Source organism: Biomphalaria glabrata, chromosome 7 (genome assembly GCF_947242115.1).
Source record: "Biomphalaria glabrata chromosome 7, xgBioGlab47.1, whole genome shotgun sequence".
Classification (NCBI taxonomy): domain Eukaryota; kingdom Metazoa; phylum Mollusca; class Gastropoda; family Planorbidae; genus Biomphalaria; species Biomphalaria glabrata.
The window spans coordinates 23,342,330-23,363,150 of NC_074717.1; the positions used below are offsets into that span (position 1 = coordinate 23,342,330).

The 20,821-nt window shown below is 33.6% G+C and overlaps 1 protein-coding gene across 2 annotated transcripts; it reads right to left on the minus strand.

The window, feature by feature from the left end:
• Window positions 1-505: 505 nt before the first annotated feature.
• LOC106062108 (terminal nucleotidyltransferase 4A-like) lies at window positions 506-16,684 on the minus strand. 2 transcript variants are annotated; one of them, XM_013220377.2, is made up of 11 exons: window positions 16,224-16,684; window positions 7,896-8,019; window positions 7,633-7,679; window positions 7,406-7,526; window positions 7,199-7,306; window positions 6,928-7,068; window positions 6,589-6,802; window positions 6,342-6,465; window positions 5,795-6,046; window positions 4,815-4,977; window positions 506-4,699 (listed from the first exon to the last, which is right to left on the minus strand). In XM_013220377.2, the coding sequence occupies exons 1-11, from the start codon at window positions 16,550-16,552 to the stop codon at window positions 4,049-4,051; spliced, it is 2,274 nt and encodes a 757-aa protein (XP_013075831.2). In that variant the 5' UTR covers window positions 16,553-16,684; the 3' UTR covers window positions 506-4,048. The 2 variants fall into 2 exon arrangements, with proteins under 2 accessions (XP_013075831.2, XP_055891971.1); XM_056035996.1 differs by lacking the exon at window positions 16,224-16,684 and adding an exon at window positions 14,173-14,396.
• Window positions 16,685-20,821: the final 4,137 nt, after the last annotated feature.

Sequence of the window (20,821 nt, forward strand, 5' to 3'; positions counted from 1 at the left end):
CACAATTTAGGCCATGTCGTGGAGAGAAGCCAAAGGAAGATAGCGACTTCGATGATCCTCGTACACACAGTTAACCATTCAAAAAGTATGTGAACGTCTACTAACTTGAACATTGACTGGGTCAGCATCTGTTTTCTTCGTTCTAATTAATAGATTGAAAAAAAAAAAAGGGGGGGGGGGGGGAGCCGTTCCGACATGCTTTAAAATAAAACTAAACCGCCAATAACTGAAACTAGCTTGATCTTATTACAGTAAGTGAACTCTGTTTTGACCAGTAGCCAACTTTTAAGAAGAATTATGACTTCTGCAGTTGATTTCAGTATAGACAAAGAATATAAACAATTTCACCTAAATAAGGAAGCACTGCATCATAGATTTATATATATATATATAAAAAACAAAACAATAAGCATTTTAAAAAGAAAGACACTTGTGTAATCTACCAATTATAAAACAAAACAAAAAAAAAAAAAAAACAACAACAAAAAAAACACCAATACAAATGTATTGTTTTTATAAGTTTTTTTTATTTTTGTCTTATTTTTTTTGGGTATTTTTTTAAACTTTTAAACTTTTTTTTTTTCCTTTTTATTGTTTTTAAACATTTTTTTGTTGGTGTTGATGGAACATGAAATTAAGTTTAGTGAACATGTATCACTTTTTTTTTGCTTCATCCTTACTGTACATTCATAATTAAAAAAAAATAATTAATATTTCCAAGCCTTAATTAAAAACCACTTTCTTTAAAATCTAAACCCCAACATTTCTAGTTTATGCGATTGGCTGTCAAGATAATATGAACTTAATGATGGTGGTGATAAGGAGAAAGCTGAAGAGCACATTTTTTTGTGACAACATTATAGGATACTAAAGAGAAGTAATCATTAACTCAAGATATGGACAGAATATATATATATATATAATACAACTAGGATAGTATATCAGAAAACCTAACCCCACCAAAAAAAAAATTATAAAACTATTTCTGCAGTAGTTAATCACTGAAAATAATCATCATTGCACACATTCACACACATTCTAAAATACTTTTTTTTAAATATTTTTAAATATAGTAGTTAAGTAATATTGCAAATTGCATCAATATATTAAATAACATTTTTACCAATGCCAATAGACAGTTTAGTTCAATACATAACATAAATATGAAACATGATGTCAACTTTTCTTACGGAAACAGGAGGGGAACCCCTTCTCAATAAAACATTAAAGACAATTGCATTAAATATAAAATGTGGCATACAGTTGGGGAAAAAAAAATTGCCCTTCTTTCTACACAGGTTTTAGAGCTGAGTACTCCAAGTCTTTGTTGTACATATAGTTTAAAATAAGCCACAACACTAAAACAAAGGCATTAAAAGTTTGGCTTGTAAAACATTTCTTCTGGTCCAACAAACAAAAATTACCCTAATTTTTAATGCCACTAGAGAAATTTAAAAAAAAAAAACAAAAAAAAAAATAATAAATTCTAGGAGCATTACTGCCCTTATTTATAAAAATCTCATTTTGAAGTTCACATACACAAAACTGTTTTTTTGAAGTAAAAAAATTATGGACAGAATTCACTATTAAAAAAAAAAAAAATGAAACAATGTTATAGTCTTCTAAGGGAGTGAGAGGGCAAGAATTCTAGTTTTAAATTACAGGGAGTAAGTAGCATCACTTAACTTTGTTTTTGCTTTTTTTTTTAGCATTTCTTTCATTCAGTCAACAAAAGGACAAAAGCACGTTTACTTCTACAACATTATGTACAGTTCAAGTTTCATAGTTACCTTATTAAATATATACATGAACAAAAATGCATAGCATATTATTCTATCCAAGGAACAAGCTCACAATGAAAAGTACATATACATTTGACTGGTAGCTTCATTTTGGTTTTGGAAGGATTCAGGTTGAAAGCAAGGCAATGGAAGTAGGCTATTGGTTACATTCACAACAACACTTTTCAAGTGGAGCTATGTACTTCATAACAAAAAAAAAAAAAAACTAAATTACACAAACAATTCACTGAGCTCTTGTTTTATCTTTGTTTGTAAATACTTTTTCGAAAATGTAATGGTCATAAATATTTTTTAACTTAAGAGTATGCACTTTTAAAAGCAGCACAGTTATAACAGCAAAAAAAAAAGTTGCCTTTATAACATCTAAATAGTTACTAGGAAAAAAAATTTCACCCCAACTTTAGCAATTCAACAAAATTTGAGATTTTAACATTAAAAATATGAATGCCTAAAAAAAAAAAAGTCACTGCCTATGTAGATGTAGAATTGATTAATCACACCATTAAAAAAAACAAACATGGTCAACAACAACAAAAAATTTTAAAAAATGCTGTAGTACTTGATTCATTGCCACCATACAAATTCATTCAAGGCAATTCATTTTTAAACCAAAACTTAGATCTATCAGAATATTGTTTTTTGGTTCAGTAGAAGGAATGAAAAACTATCCTGCTAGTACTGTTCATTATTGTCACACAGTAGAGGGATTACAAACAAATTCTACAGACATAATAAACACATAGATCATTTATATGTATGATAATAAATAATTTAAATTAAATATCCTTTTTTTAAAATCTTTTTAGCAGAAAAATATAGTAAGATGAAAAAATGAAATAACACTAGTCTTACAGAATATATAAAATACTGTTCAAAAATGAAATAACTGAATGGAAATACTGAAATGTGAACTCTTTTAAAAGTGGAAATAAAATCTCCCACTACCTATTAATATTATTACAAGCATTTAGGTTTTTTTTTTTTTAAAATGAAAAACACAATCAACAAAGAACAAAGTGAAAACATTCAATAATAAAATTAACAGAAGATTTATAAGTGCAGTTATGAAAGGAATGAAACAAAAGCCAGTGGCTCATAAAAGGTATTTCAATTAACAAAACCAATTTTAGTTTATTCAGAACTATGAAAAAAAAAATATTTAAAAAGTTGGAGACAACACTGTTTATAATTAGAATATTTTATTTTTTTTTCTTCTTTTTTGTTTCAATTTCTAATGATGACAAAAATTTCAGTCATACTAGATAGCAAATTAAATGATGAAATATAATATGTCAACAAAAAAGTTTGGTGTACTAATTAAAAAAAAAATCTGAAACATTTTAAAAGATGGAATATTTTATGATGGAGTTTTTTTATTTTTTAATTCATGAATAATAGCTTGTAAAAATGATGTTTAAAATTACATACAAAAATATTAAGTCTTTAATTACTTAGCTACTATTGAAATTATTAAAAGAAATTGTCTTTTTAGAACAGTAGCAACATTATTTTACAATTTTAAAAAATTATGAACTTTTTTGTTCCATTTAAAAAAAAAATTTAAACAGAAAAAGTGGAATCAGAAATATTTGTACTATTGTTAATGAAGTGAAATGAATAACTGGTGAATTATTTGCCTCTAAAGAACAGGTACAGAGGTGTATTTAACAGAGTTTCTAACAAGTTAAAAAAAAAAAAAAAGAACAATACATGTACATCAGTTGTTTTTTTGTTTGCTTCTTGACATTTGATGGATTAATAAAAGCTTCAGTTAAAAAATATAAAGCTTTTTTTTTTTTTGTAGATATCGAAATTGATAAAAAAAAAAATAAATCAACAAACAAACAATAATGAACAGTAAGTCACCAGTCCTAGTATCAACAGATTCTTCAATGAGCCACCACACAATTTATGCAATCATATTCTCAACAAAATTACTTAAAAAAAAAAATTTACGATAGAAATACTTTTTAAAATCCATTCCATGCCCCAATTTTTTTTTTGTCATAAAACAAAATACAAAGAATGAATCGATAGTTATAGTTAACTGATGTTAATGTGATCAGTCACCCACATGGTAGTACTCTATAAACTACTAATGGACAACTATAAGTCTATTTTTAACGTAAAACATAATTTCTATGACACTGTTTCCTTTAATATGATGCAGTTGTTTTGACCCTGTAAGATTGTATAAACAAACCTATCACTGTACTATAAGCTCTGTGGTCAGAGCAGACTATTCATCACCTTGCAGTGCTGCCGCCTCTGGTTTGAGAGTTGTCTCTCTTGCCTTTTCTTTTCTGTTTCCCACCATTCCTGAACACTTTGCTGCCACCAATTCTTGAGTTGCTACCACTATGATGTGTGGCATTGTAAGGGCCAGGTGGAGGGCGCTGGTGTTGGACAGGTGTTGCCTGAGAAGAAGCTCCGTTGCTGTAGATGTAATGTTCACGACTGTCTCTGGCAGAAACAGAAGTGGATGGAACCATAGTGTTATAGTGTGTTTGGGTCGAAGGGAAGCATGTCTGGTCATGCTGTGAATGTGGTACATTACCATTATAACTGCCATAGTTACTATTTGAGCTGTAATGGTTGCGATTGAAATATAGGGCACCACTACCCCCACCACCTCCACTGCGGGTAGATGAAACACTGCTATTACTGGTATCACGAGGTGGCTTTCCTCCTGAGCTCTGACCAGCATGTGGTGCTGATGGTTTAGATGATTCTCTGCTTCTAGTAAACTCTCGATTTGGAATGTGACCTGCATTATTATAATGACCACCTGAAGCTGATGTTCTCATGGTTTTGCTGCCAGTTATGACCTCGCAATTAGAATATGAAGCAGGGAACCCCTGACGAGCTTGACTTGTTTCATTACTGTATTCAGTATCCTGCAAGGAATAATCAAAATAAAACTATTAAAAGATTTTAAATTAGAAGTAAAAATATTAAGTGAAACAAACATCTAAAATTGCCAAAAACATTTATTTAAAAAACATCTCTTACACTGTCAGACAAATTCCCATCAGATCCAGCTTGAGAACTGGCTGATGATTTATATCCAGAGCTGTTACCACAAGAATCACTAGCTTCACTTTCATTGTTACCTTCCTGACTAGTTACACTATTTGAGGATTTAGCATCAGATAATGCACTGCTGGATGCACCCCTATTTAAGAGTAAAAGGGGACAAAAATTAGATGTTAATGATCTAACTGAACTGATCAATCAAAAATGGTTACTTGCAAAACTAAATCTAAATTATAGCTTTATAAAAATATGTAACTTACCCCTCCCCTTCCCTCAAGATAAAGAATGGAGAACATTAAGTTTATATAAGAACTACCCTTCCCCCTGCTATTTGGAACATGCATGTAGCAAAATATGTGTCAAATATGATTACAAATAATTATTTTAAAAATTCACACAAACATATTACAGAAATGTATCATTCATCCAATGCTTACATCCTTATCAGATTAATGTCAATAGCAGCAATTAAATGCCATACAAAAAGGCAGTGCTGCCATGAATGGACTTAAAAAAAAATTTTTTAATTGAAAGGTAGATTTAACTAAGTCAGCTATACAAACACACTGGCAAATGTGCATTTATTAATGCTTTGTGTTTAGTCTGATTTGGATTTGCGAAATTATTCTTTTTGGATCTGTGATTTTGTGCTTTATTCAATTAAGTCAAGTTATATTAAACAAGATTAAAAAAAAACAAACTGAAATGCACTTGCTCAAATTAAATATCTGGACATACATATTTATCTTGACATATTTGGCAAGCAGGAATCAACATTGACAAATGTTAGAAATTTGTGCTGATTGTTACTCAAGATACCTATCTGAACAAAAGGAAAATTCTAAATCTTTTATTTTAGTTAAACTTTGAAGACAACATTGAAGAATTAACATGCTGTCAACTTAGTGAGCTTGTTAAGACTATGCCCACCGTAAATTGTATAAATCTTTGCTTACCTAGAGTTTTCAGCTTTGCGGGAGGCAACAGCAGCATATGATACTTCAGTACTTTGCTGCTGGGGCCGCTGTTTAGTGCTTATTTTTTTTGTAGCAGTTTTGATGGGTGGAGGAGAAGGAGATGGAAGAGTATTAGGGGCAGGTTCTGCTGCCAGACTGACTAAGTTATCTCTCATTATTCTAAACTTTTCCTTCACCCACTGTCGATATTCAACAACTTCATCTGTGACTCTTATTATCCTTCCCAAAATACTGAAAATAATTAAACAAATTGTTTGTTTGAATCATTTTATTTCACAGACAATAACATTAAAAAGAAAAATTAAAACATGAAAATATTAAAAAGCTAAGCTAATATAAATTATTTTAAAATTAAATCTATATTGAACACCAGGCTTTCTTTAAATGCTGCTCTGTCTAAGATGTACAAAAGGAAATAGACTTTCAACATTTATAATGCTCATCAGATACTTGAAATACACTAAAAGGGTGATATAAAATTGTGACCAAAAAAATGTTCCAATAAAGCAATTCTATGTTAACATACCTTTCATTATGTTTATGAAGATGCAGATTGTGAGGAGCTACAGCATGGTTCAAAACAAGATATGCATACTCAAAGGCATTTTTAACTGTAATAGCTCCATAAGAACTTCGTCCTATATCATTCCCTAAGAAAAAATAAAAAAAAAGAATTCAGTTTTGCCATATTAAGAAATGTTTGTTCAGGAAAATGTTAACTCTTTTAATTGCAGCTAAAAGATACTTTTTATAGTGAAAACTAAAATACACACCAGCTTTAAGAGGATCTTCAATACACAGTATAGAAGGGCGATAACCATTTTCCATTTCTTTAGAAACTTCCTCTTTTGGCAGATAAGCTCCTCCACTCTTGATACGGATAGCAGTCTTTAGATAATTGAAGTTTCTCCCATAAAGTTCAAAAAATTCAATCAATAAAATGCCTAGGTTTGCATCTGATTTGGTAGCTTGAGCTCTTGGGTGAAGCTGTGAAAAAGAAATGGTAAGATTTGCACTGATAAAGAAATATTCAAGAATGTGTAAAATTTCAGTGATGGTTATAGAATGACAAGATGTAAGCAATATAGAAATGTAAAGTATACAGCTCATACCTGTAAGAAACTTATCACCAACAATGTAAGACTGTAGGAAGATATGCCTCCACTAAAAACTTCATTCAGGTCTCTCTGAAGTAAAAACTGTTTCAGTACTAGGACTAAGTATTTTAAGCAATCATATTCTTCCATGTATTTCTGAAAGAAAATTATTAGAATAATTTGTTTTTCATTCTATTTCTAACAATCATAAATTCATGTATTCAGAATGAGCTAACTTAACTATGAAATCAAATACATAATTTAAAAAAAAAATGTATAAACTTGCCTGAATAAGTTGGGCACTTTCTACCCCATAGTTCTGATTATTGTCCATGTTAAAACTTACATCTACTTTCACCTCACTTTCAGAATCAGTCAGTTTAACAATGGGAACCTTAAACATAGCGAATGAGACAAAAGGTTAGGAAATTCAATTTAATGACCTCTCAATTGTTTAGAAACCAGTGCCTAATGTTTGGTCAATATTACTTACAGAGGCTTTGTCTAAAACTTTGATTGATGATGGCTCAGCTAATTTCTTTTTGAGTAAAGCATTTTGTAAAGTAAACAGTGGTTGAGAATCCCATTTTCCAAACACAACTAAGTCAATGTCACTGAAAAAAATTTTTTTTTAGAAGAATTATATTAAAAAAAACAAATGACTACACTGTAGTTTGTTAATATATAACTTTTGAAATTAAAAACTGAGCTAAAAATTACCTGGTTGGGAGATAAAGTCCTGTTCTAAAGCTGCCAAATATTTCAACCTGCAAAAAAAAATAAAAAAAAAAGATTTAAAAAAATGTAATCAAATTAAACAAGTATGTATGAACTTTATAATCTTGTGTGTGTGTGTGTGTATTCAGAGATGAACACAAGCTGAGATTTTTAAAAATATTTTAAAATATTAAGCAAGCTGAAAGAAAGCATTGTGAAAAACTTATAACCAGTATCAAAGGAAATACAAAGCAATGTGTAATTACCCTAGCACTAGGCCAAAGGTCTTCTATCACAGATCTGAGACGGTCTACAACAGCATTCCTCATTTTAGCTTCTTCTGGTTGAGGGGACATGTGTGTGTAAAAGTCTTTAATTTCCTCATGCAATCTGGAAAATTGATAAAACGTATATTATAAAGCTACACTACTACTAACTACTCTCTAAAAACATAAATAAAGAAAATACAATAAATGAAAATTAAAATTTATTAAATTAATAATTAAAATCATGAAGTTAATCATGAAAACAAAATTTTGATTTAAATTTTGTTGCATCCAATCAAACATCTGTATCTCGTATAACATATCAAGAATAAAAAAAACAAAACAATGTTACAAAGACAGTTTGTGTGGAAACACAATCTCAAAATCAGCCCCCGAAGTGGTCCACCCAGGCAGGCTTCAATATTTTCAGAAAGAACATCCGAATGAAATTATATCAAAGACAAATGACGGATAAGAATGGAGAAAGAAGGTTGACAAATCTTGTGTAGTGCCCCAGCAGTCCAGCAGATCAAAGGATAGGTGAAAGTGAATGTAAAGTTAGATGTGAACCTGGCCTAACTAGTTCCCCTTTTAGACAGATGATGGCCTAAGGTTAAGGAGGGTATCATGTAGCCAGCAAAACGACTAACCGCCTTTACTTTTCCCCAACTAATGCCAGGTACCCATTAGACATTAGAGCTAGGTGGACTCAGAGGCGCCCAAAGATTCCGAAGTTGAAAATTCCAGTCTTCACCAGGATTCGAACCCGGGGACCCCCCCCCCGGTTCGGAAGCCAATCGCTTTACCGCTCAGCTATAGCGCCTCCCCTGGCCTAACTGAAGTCTTATAATTGATGTAATTGTTTTGAAAAGGCTCATTCTCTTATTCGAATCCTCAAGAAATAAAATATTTCCATAACAAAACCAAAAAGGACAAGAAAATGCAGTTTACAAGATTACTATTCGTTTTAAATTATGACTAACTTATAATGCATACTAAATAGATTTTTTCTCTTAAAAACAAAAGAAAACATTTGTTTGTGTGTAAATACAGTACTTAGTATAACAGAACTTACATAACTTAACAATACAAATATAAAAACAAAACTTTTTGACAAAAAATCTGCAACCGTTTGCATAAATGTGTTAAAAATATGGAAAACAGTCGTCTCCCCTAATAAAGAGCCTCAAGAGTTGGAGTGTTTAATAGTTAATAGCTGTATAAGTTGTGTATTTTTATGAAAAAACTGCTTGCATAAATGATTTTAAAAATTAGATTTTTCGCTTTCAGAAAAGAAAAAAGTAGCCGTTGCATCAGAACTTTGAATGGTCTAAAATACTGTGATGTCAGATTTTCACTATCTTTTCTAGTTTACGAGATCTAAACAGGACGGACGGACAGACAATTCACACAAAACTAATAGCGTTTTTTCCCCTTTCGGGGGCCGCTAAAAAATCAATCATGGTTTGACTGTTCTAGTAATCAAGGTTAAACTAGTTACTAGCATCATATAATTTTAGTCCTAATTTGACCATTGTAAAGAATTTTTATAGCCACATAATAAAAACAGTGTTAATCTTCACCTTTCCTCTAGTCTGAAATATCTGTCAACTGCCTTTATTCCTTTTTTTTTTTTTTTTTTTTTTTGTGTTTTTTTTTTGCCTGACTAGAATCTCTTTCAAGGACAGACCCATCCATCCTTTAATGTCCTCCCACCGCTTTCTTTTCTGACTCTATTTTCTGGTACTGTTCCATCGAGGAAGGTCTTTGGGAGCCCTGAGAATCTTGTGATCTAGCCTTATAAAGTTTTAGTTTCCATTTTTTGACAGCATCATAGGACCTAATGGCCATTGTGATCCTGTTATCAAATCTCATTTATGACTTCTTTGTAATGAAACATAGTACCCTCCTATAGCATCTCAATTCCATTGTTAGGATCATCCTATCTAGTTCTACAGTTAGCGTCCAAGATTCACAATAGCATACAAGAACGTGCCAATTACCAAAGAGTGCATCAGTCTGATTATAGAGATAAGGACTATGCTTTTGTCTTTCCAGATTGCTTTGAGCTTTGCATGCGCTACTTTGGACCGCAATTATGGCCAGTAGTTCAGATTTGGTTCATTCATCTGAAATGATAGCTACAAGGTATTTAAAAATGAGACTTGCCAGTTTTCACCTCCAATACTGATATCAATTTTAAAGCCCTGTTGGCCATTGGTCATGGTGTGTCTTTTTGGCATTGATTTGCAAACCATATATGCTGCTGAAGTCTTGTCTATGCACATAAGTCAACTAGCTCTTCCTCTATCTCTGCCAGACCATCATGTCATCCACAAAGCACACGTTTTTAATTCTTTTACCAACACTAACAATATCTTCATAACCTTCAAAAACATCCCCCATTATCCTTTCAAGAAAGATATTGAAGGTAGTCAAAGAAGGCAACTTGTCTCACTCCAATTGTGGTTTTAAACCAGTCCCCAATGTTATTGTTGAAGCACACTGCACTAGTGGCCTAAGATTCCTGTGTATCAGGGTGCCAATCAGCAAATGCGGTCAAAGTTTAGGCGACACAAATACCAAAGAGCACTTAAGAAAATATTGATTGAAGTGTTAGCTGCTCTATCTACAAATCTAAGACCACAAAAGATGTCATACATTATGCTTAATAGGTAGGCTTTATCAAAATAGAGTAAAATTTAAAATTGCATGGGCGTAGCCAGGATATTTTTCTTCCCCCCCCCCTCAAGTGTGTGTTAATAGGTAGGCATTATCAAACTAGAGTAATATTTAATGGCTTCTGGCCTGCATTTAAAACTGACTGGTATATGTTGTGTCTTGTGTTTTCATAATGCACTACATTGTTCCCTTTTTATGGAGCAAACAAAATATGTCTGCGTTTTGTTTTTAGTGGTGATAAAATGAATATAAAGCAAAATTAAAAAAGAGAAAGGGTAGTTCTTAGTGTAAAAAAAACAAACAATCACACACTAAAACATTTCTATGAAGCACTAATGCAAAATTTGGTCATTAAGTTAATTTCATTTTAAAACATGTGCTAAGCTTACCAACTTCTAAATCAACAAATGGCAAAAAGTTTTTTTTTTTTCTTTAAAAAGATGTTAAATGAAAATAAAGTGTTTGCTATCACACATATTAAAAACAGTATATTAAAAAACTAGGGGGTCTGTGGCAGCGCAGTGAGGTCCTCGGTGGGGTCTGCCAAACTTTAAACTAAAATGCATATTTTGAGGTATCTACAGTGCATTTTCCTGCTACTCTATTCACTGCACTTAAAGGAGCCTAGGGACTGGTAAAAAATGGTAATTATAATTTTGCTTAAGTATTTTATTGGGGAGGGAGGGTAACCATAAAACCCCTTGACTATGCTCATGAAAATGAGTAATTATAGCTTGGTTTTTCTTTTGTTGGAAGATGGAAGGGTTACAAAAACATCTAGGTGAGGTGGGTTTTAACCTCAAAACCCACAGGAGGACATTCATGATCCTACGGAGACATCTCAAATGGAATGAGTTCAGTTTTCTCTCTTGCTTTGCGTAGGTGGTCCATGATTCACTGCCATACAGCAGTGTACTCATAACGCATGCCTTGTAGACTTCCATTTTGGTCACCGTAGTTAGCTTATGGTTTTCCCAAACTCTTGGTCTGAGTCTAGCAAATGTCGAGGCAGCCTTCCCTATGCGTTTTTTCATCTCTTCTAGAGACAGGTCATCTGTAATTGTGGATCCCAGATAGAATTCGTTTACGGTGTCCAGCTTTGCATAACATGTTTTCTTCGTGCTAATAGTCAAGCCATATTCTTTACAGGCCTGGGAGAAGCGGGACATTAGTGACTGAAGTTCCTCTTGCGTGTGTGCCACTACCGCTGTGTCATCCGCGAATAGCATATCTCTTACGAGGGTGGCTCTGATTTTAGTTTTGGCCCTCAGTCTGGCAATATTTAGGAGTTTGCCATCAAATCTGGAATGCAGATAGATGCCTTCAGTGGATTTGTCAAACGCGTTGTGGATTAGCAGTGAAAATAGTATTCCAATGAGGGTTGGGGCCAGGACACATCCTTGTTTAACTCCGCTGTTTAGCCTTTGTTAGGTCAATAAACGCAATGCACAAAGGCATCCTTTGTTCTCTGCACTTTTCCTCCATCCGTCAACTCCAGAATGTGTTACCCTATAACTAAATTGACATGCATTTTTAAATGAGCTGAGTTGTTAGCTGAGCACCTAAAGACAGCATGAAAATATTTCCCAGATACACTAAAGAACTGAGATGCCGTGGACATGTTCTAAGAGCATGGAAGCCATGCTATACAAAAGCTATTGGTGAGAATTTACTTTCATATCTCTAGGACAAGGTAAGCAATGGTTTTTTTTTGCCCCCCCCCCCCCTTATTTAAAGTGGTGGTGCAATACAGTAGTCTCGTCTAGCATACATGTTTTATTTTGTTGGTTGAAAAGTTATATCGTGGTCAACCTTTTATTTTCTACTTTAATTTGTGTACTAAGCACTAACTAGATATTGATTTAAATAATTTAAAGATTCAAATGTAGCAAGGGAAAAAAGGCTATTTGTGACTCAATGAGGAAAGATATCCTAGATCTAGAAGATAAGCCTGTTATGATGGCTAAGAAGTGAAGAGTGGAATGTCAGGAAAAAAAATAGCTGAGTGCGCGTAAGTCTTCATGGCACACAAAAACCGTGTGGGTGTGTTATTAGGTCATTTTTCTTCCGAAGGACCCGCAGATACTGAACGGCACAAGTAAACAACGCGAAAGAGAGAGGGGAGATAAACCAACCGCTAGGCACCGTGAATCACTTTAAGACTCGTCCTAAACGAGCGAGGCACAAATTGGTTACTTGCCCATAGATCTCGTTTCAACAATGAATGAACAATGCACGGGACTATTTCGTGCCTCGTGGTATCTAAAGCTTGATCGAGTGGCGTCATATCTTCGAACACACAAATACGTATAAGCAGTGTTGGACACGTCTTGGCAGCTCAATCTTTAACCTTCGCCACCGAACAGAACGCAAACATTTAACAATGCCTAAGTTTGCAGTCTATCAATTCGTGTCGGTCCAAGGAGACGGTGACTTGAACACGTTAAACAGTTCCAAAATATGTTGGATCTCAAATTAGCGATAAAACCAATGTGTGCACTGCAATCTAATTTTCGAACAGTAAATGATGAAATCCCTTGTTTACTAATAATACACTTTTATGACAAATAGATCATTTAATTCATTATTTCAAATTGCCATGTAGGCAATAGTAAAACGTGATTCTTAATAATTAACTTGTAGCCTTCAATTATACATAACTGCTGGAAAAAGTGTTTACACTCTTACCCCCCCCCCCAATCCAACAAAAAAAAAGTTCAAGTCTCTTTCGTTATACGAATCTTTAATTGGTTCACCCAAATCGTGAGTAGTCTAATAAAATGAAGACCTTCGGTAGCTAACAGCAGGACAATCTTATTAAGCTATAGTACTTTGAAAGCACCTGTATAGATCTAATTGATGTGATAACATACACTTTTAATTAGCCAATCTCTTGGCCATTTAGAAGCAAGCTGACTAGTTTTAATAAGGCAAGAACAAATGTCTCCAACAAGATTTTCATATATTAAGTTGAATACCATTAAAATCGAACTAGCAATGGCTTACACGACAATGTAAACTAAAAAGACTCTAATCCCTCCATCAGTAGACGCTATCCTTCGGGCGCATCTGTTTTATGAGTATAACCTACACCATACATAATGGGGGAGGGAACATGAAGGGGTGCTTAAATCCGCTTCGTTTGGTTGTGTTAGCAAACAGGTGTACGTCGAGTAGGTGTAGACAAGAGAAGGGTATTGACTATGGATGAGACCGCCGCCTTTGATGTGCTGTGACCGCCGTCGACACGATCCCAGGCCATAGAGCACTGTCAACACACACACCGCGGTACAGTAACGGTTGTCAGCAGCGGTGGTTAGAGAAGACTGAGACAATCACTATTAGGAAGAGATGAACACAAGCCCACTTGACCTTGTCTCTGCGAGAAGACACACACACTTCAGCGTCACAGCTACTCATGTTCATGCTAATGTGTTTTTATTGTTTTCTTACAACACATACGACCTCCTTGCGCACGCTAAGAACAAAAAAAAAAAAACTGAAACTACCACCAAAACTTTTCTTCTTATCTAAGTTTGGGGAGAAAAACATTCTGATCATAAGCTAACCAGTTAACCTTGTATATCATACTTACATGTTAATCACACATTCTTCGACAAATATACAAGAATGAAATGTATCGCGTCCATCGGAAATTAACATGTTTTTCAAGAACAATTGGAACGAACTCCCCCTAGTGACCACTCCAAGGACTAGAAACAAACTGAGTTCAGCTTGCTAGGACTCAGTGCGAAGTGGTCACTGAAAGTTACAGGGAGTTAGAAGGAGGAGAAAAACTCAGGGACCAAAACAAAACTTACTGAATGCTACTCGCACAACTGACCCAAAAAATCGTTATCTCACTGGTTTCACTTTCGATTCAGTATTATTCAACCAATCGGCATGATCATTTCTTAGAATGAAAATATATGAATGGCATGTCATGACTATATTATGTATTAGTTACTTTCAAAAACGGAAATTTATGTACTATTTAACACAGAAATTTAGTTACTATAGTATTTAGAATTGATGTAATTTAGCTTCAATATCTAAATATGAAAGCTAAAAGCCCCCCCCCCCCTTTGTCAAATATACTTTTTTTTCAATGAGTGTCTCAAAAAATAAATAAATTTAGAAGCTACACTTTTTTTAAGTAATCATTTTGCCATGGCCCATTTATCATGTGAAAAATTATGTAGAGGTTCAAGAAAATGTTCTTGGGGAAAGGAAAGAAAATTGTACATACATATTAGGAAACAAAAAGATGAAAAAGCCCTTTATTTATGTGGAACTAAAACCTACTTTAGGTAGATCATCCAAGTGATAGAGCCATAAACAAGACACTCACAAAGAAAGCTACATTTTTTGTCTTTATAAATGTTTATCATTATTAAATTCTGTTTTTGTTTTTTTAATTGATGGTTAATGCCCAACTAGGAACATTTAGAATCATCAGAGTCAGTTCTATTATATACATTTTTAACAAGTGACATCATCACATTAAATAAAATAAAAAAAAAAGATTAATATCCATTACATACTACATGATTTTACAGTGAAAATAAAATATTTTAAAAACATTTATTTCTGGCATATGATATAAAAATTATATAAAGCCTAGATGTAGAATAATTTAATAAGACTAAGACTGCTTTATTGATCCTTATGGAAATTTGTTGTGATTACAAGGACACTTTTCTTATATGAAGACAACACATCTAAAATCTAATAAAGATTTTTCTATCTAATTATTCTAATAGTAGTAAGAGTAAGAGAGGCTAGATCTAGAATCTAGACTTATAGATGTCTATAAAAAAAATCTAGAGTCATCTCAAATCTAAATGCTATTAATTATGTCTATGAGTAGACCTATATTAATCATATTGGTCTATACTAGTCTATAAAAAAGTAGATCTAGATTCTAGATCTATAATGATTATGATACTAGTATTAGTAAATTAGTAGTATGAATAAGATTAGCTCTAGACTCTACTCTAGATCTAGAATGGATCATACTGATTATACTTTTTATAGGCATAGATTATTCTAGATTTAGATATCTAGCTACTAGATTCTAGATCTATATCTAATAATAAATTATTATTAGAATTAGATTAGATTGATTAGATCTAGCAGTAGCAGTTACTAGACTACTAGTAGACTAGACTAGTAGTATTATTATTATAGTTATACTATAAAAGTCTAGATCTAGTCAAATCTAGTCAGACTAGACTAACTCTAGATATTATTAACTAGATTACTAGCCTAGATCTAGCTAGATAGACCTATCTAGACTAGAATTAGATCTAAAGTCAGAGTTAGACTAACTTAGACTTAGTAGAGAGTTAGACTTTAGACTATCATTGACTATGACTATCTACTAGATCTAGATCTAGATGACTAGATCTAAATATGTAGATCTAGAACCTATGTCACTGACACTGTAACACTGTGTATCATTTACTATCATATTCCTAGTGTTAGTGTATCATACTGTATGTCAGTGTCAGATGTGACCCATTGTGACTTATTATATAGATCTAGTCTAATTATAATAATATAGATCTAATATTAATAATTAGAATACAGTCAATACTTAGAATCTAGACTAGTAGTAGTCTAAGTTAACTAAGTAGTACTTACCCAAACACACTGCTTCCATATTTTTTATTTGGCTGTCTCCATGGAGTAAGTTGATCTTCTTTCAAAATTCTTTTACTCACTGAAAAGTTTAAACCGTATGTACATGCTCGATTATCACTCCTTTTTCGTTTCTGTTGCAACAACTGATTATTCTGTAAACTATTCGTGTCCGTCCTTCCGTCCAGTGGAATAAAATCCTGAGGTCTTTGGTCTGATGTTGATCCCAGAATCATGTTGTCTAAGCAGTATTGTGTTTCCCAAATTCGCGTCCATAGATCATGAGCATATCCTAATTGTTCGGGTGGATACCAAGCAATCCTTGGATCCATAAAAATGAACTATACACACACAAAAAAAAACTTTCACACTCAGCAGTAACAGTATAAATTCACGTCACAACCACACTTGAAAAGTCCAGGGATGCTACTAAACTAGGTAGGAAGTTAAGAAGTTGACTTTACGCATGCGTATTAATCTAGAGTCAGATGAAAATTAAAAAAGCCTTCGGTAGCGGTGTTTAAAAAAAAAGCATATTTAAGAGGGAAAAAAAAGGCCAAATAAATAAAATTCATTAAAATTTAAGCATATATTATGATATATAAAAGTGAATGAAAAGTAAGTAATAATAGTATAAAGATTGTAACAAGATGTCATTGACTTCAGGTTTGAATCGATTTCTATTGACACTATTTCAGGCATATTCTAGAATGATCCGCCAATGAAATTCTGGTAAATTAATTCAATAAGAAATCATGTTTTATTAGCGTGAAGCGACAAACAATATATATTTTTTTTTTATTTAAACTATATCGAGATATATTTATATATATTGCACCAAATTGTTTCGATATATATATATTATTATTTATTTTATTTTATTTTTTGTCAACGTGGTCTTATGCCATTCATTGATCTAGATCAACTTGAATACCCACACGCTAACGGTTACTAAATATAACGTAGTTGCCAATTTGGATTTTTAGTTTAGAAGGCGTGTTCAGAGATCTAGAATTCTAGATAATAGATTCATGGATAGATTGTATTCTATATATAGGCCTACAAGTACAAACCATAAGCGTAGCCAGGTGGGTTTGGGGGGTTCAACCCATACCCCCGAAGGAGAAGGCATGGAATTTTGTGACTGATTTTTTTGTTTTAGATGAGATTTTAATGTTACACCATCACCAGTGGTGTAGCAAGGTAGGCCTACTCATGCTCCCCTTTACCCCCTCAAAAGGACAAATTTAGTATGTGACAAAAAATCAAGTAGTCTGTATCGGTAGGCTACATTTAAAGAAAAAACAACATTTCAACGAAAGTAGTGTAGGCCTACCTTTTTTTTTTTTTTTTTTTTATACTAATGAAGTCTTTACGGTTGATTCTTTGAAATTGACTTAAAACTCAATATTTTTACAGCTTCTTAACAGAATCAAACAACTAATAGATCTATTTCAAGTGAAGAAAAAGTGTTATTTTTTTATTAGTTCTTTTTCTCATTATACAAATTTTCATTTCAAAAACACTTCTACGTATAACTTATAAATATTTATAATAATAATAATAAGCAATTTAGTTATATGTCCATCAGTTAACTGTAAATACATTTAACATTTATTTACTAGACTTTTAATTTTTCTAACCGTCTGACCAGCAAAGCCAGAAACCAATCGTGCATCTATTTCTAAACTTTTGGCTGTTTGTCACTCAAAAGAACAGCAAGTGAATTCGACCTGCTCTGTGTCATTGAACTTCTTACATATTTTTTTTTATCAATGGCACTGTCGAGAAGGACTACTCTGCTGAACAAACTGCCACAGGCAAAGTGAGAACAAACAAGCACGCTATTTGGAAAACTTAAGGATGTTGTTCTTGGGATGCGTGTGTGCATATATACAGTGGCGTCACTAGGGGGTGCGGTCCGCACAGGGTGACACCCACCAGGGGCTAGGGGGTGACACCTAAGTGGGAAAAATGCACTTTTACAAAATGCAACTTTTAAAAATAAAAAATAAAAATTAGTACATCGAATGTCTCTCACAGTTTAGTATCAACATTTCCCAAACCTTCTGAATAAATTCCTTTTGACTTGCAGTTTTCATCCAAAAAAAAAAAAAAAGTCATGGAAATGAGCCTGCTTTTGTTTAGCGTCTTTTTCTGTCAGAACTATGAACCTAGTACTAAGCATTAATCAGTGAAAGAAACCACTCCATTATAAATGTAGTCATATCTCTATCTATAGATGTTTGTTATAAGCATTCTCCCCAAATCGGTTACGGCATTCATAGTAGGCCTACAAGTGCTGAAAATTTTGTTTAAAAAATGCAGAAAAAACCAAGGTTATAAAGACAGTGTGTGGAAACACAAACTCAAAAAGGCAGGTTTCAATATTGTCAGAAATAATATCAGAAACTATGAACTACAAACTATTAACAACTACAACCCTATCTCCGTCGATACAAAATGAAGAGACGTGCTATCGTATTCTTAGTTCGACTAACGACTTGATACCACTGGATACGCAGATTTATTAATTAAATAATTATTACATTGTTAATATTCATATGTATTCGATAAGCAGATAGTTATGAAGATATTGTTCAATCTAGGTGTCACTTACAAAGAACTCACCACGAATGAAGAGACTAGAAACAGGATTAATACAGCAATTGGACCCCATGATGACCTAACCACTGTCAAAAAATGTAAAATCAAAACTCTAGGGCTCTCAGAGACCTTTCTTCAGGGAACAGTACCAGGAAGAAGATGAAGCAGAAAACAGGGCAAGTGATAGGAGGACAACATCAAATAATGGACGGGCCTGTCAGTGAATGAAATTCTATCAAAGGCAAAGGACAGAGAGGAATGAAGAAAGACGGTTGACAGATCTTGTGTGGTGCCCCAATGCTCCAACTGACTAAGGGATAGGTGAAGGTGAAGTTAAATGTGAACCTCGCCTAACTGTCGTTATTGAAAGATTATCTAATTGATCTTTTTTTTTTTTTGTCAACTCTTCCCTAAAAAAAAAACCCAATTCTTCCCTTTAGTTAAGTGTTTTTTTTTTCACCTTTAGAACAGAACAAAGTAGTCTTTGCATCAGAACTTTGAATGGTCTAAAATATGATGTCGGATTTTCAATATCTTTTTAAGTTTACGATATCTAAAGGGGACGTACGGACGGACAGACAGACGAGACAAAAATAATAGAGTCTATTCCCCTTTCGGGGGCCGCATAAAAAGGAAATATTAGCAGCTGGTTCGAAATTTTAATTTGTACTAGCTGTAAACACGGGTCAACGTTTTGAAGTTAATATAAAGTTTGGTTTAACGATCACAATCTTTATATATATATTTATATATATATATATATATATTCGTCTTTTACAAAAGTGCTATTTTGTTTCCACTTTGATGTCATCCCCAAGAGCTCAAGTGGGCCCCAATCGATCATGAGTCCAAGTGCAATGAACCCCTTCTCGCCATTGTTGCTACGCCACAGGTTGTGGGCCCCTAATGGTCGTGAGCCCGGGTTTTCTTGAACCTCTTCGCGCCATGGATGCTACGCTATTGACCATCACTTACACCAGCGAAGCCAAGGGGGGGTTTTGAGTTTAAAATCCTCCTCCAGGGGGATTTGAGGTTAAAACTCCCCTCTTGTATAAAACAAAAAACAATGCGAACGACAGTGATCAAATTCAATGAGCGTAGCCAAGGGGGATTTTGAGTTTAAAACCCCCTCCAAATGTCTTTTTACGATAAAACCACCTCTTCAATATAAGACTTCAAGCATACAATTGTCACCAGATTCTATGTGCGTAGCCAACAGGGTTTTGATGTTAAAAAATCCCTCCAGAGAGCTTTATGTTAAACCCCCCTTCTGAAGATTTTGAGTTTAACCCCCCCCCCCCTCCAGCGGGATTTGAAGCTAAAAGATAACTTCAATATAAAATTAAAGCAAACTAGAGTCACAAAATTCTATGAGCGTAGGCGGAGGGGGGGGGGAGGGGGTTGAGTTTAACCCCCCCTCCAGACGGTTTTAAGTTTATCCCCCCCCCCCAAAGAGAGTTTTGAGGTTAAAATATTATTTTAAAGCAGACTACAGTCACCAAATTCAATGAGGGGGGGTTGATTTTATTTACCCCCCCCCCACCTCAAAACAGATGATTTTGCCGATAAAACTTCCCGTTTAGACATACTATCTAAAACAAACTAAAGTTAGCAAATTCCATTAGCGTAGCTAAGAGGGGTTACACATTTCTACAGTCGATGGGCTCCATTAATAAAGTGCAGTAAATAGCAGATTTGGTTTTTGAACTAAAATTTTAATAGCAGGATAATGCTCTGTAGATACCTCAGAATATGCATTTTTTTTGTTGTTTTAAATACTGGAAATAATGCTTGGCGGCGGGACTTCGCCCCGAACCCGCTAGGTGGGGGGGGGGGAGGTCACAGGACTCCCGCATACCCCCTGGCTGGCAAGGGGCGGGTGTCTACAGTCTTTCCACTAACTCCAGGTTGTCTCAAGGAAGAACCTATTCTAAGCTACAATAAACGTCTTCCGAAAGAATGAAGGGTCAGAATGTTATAAAGATTAATTACGT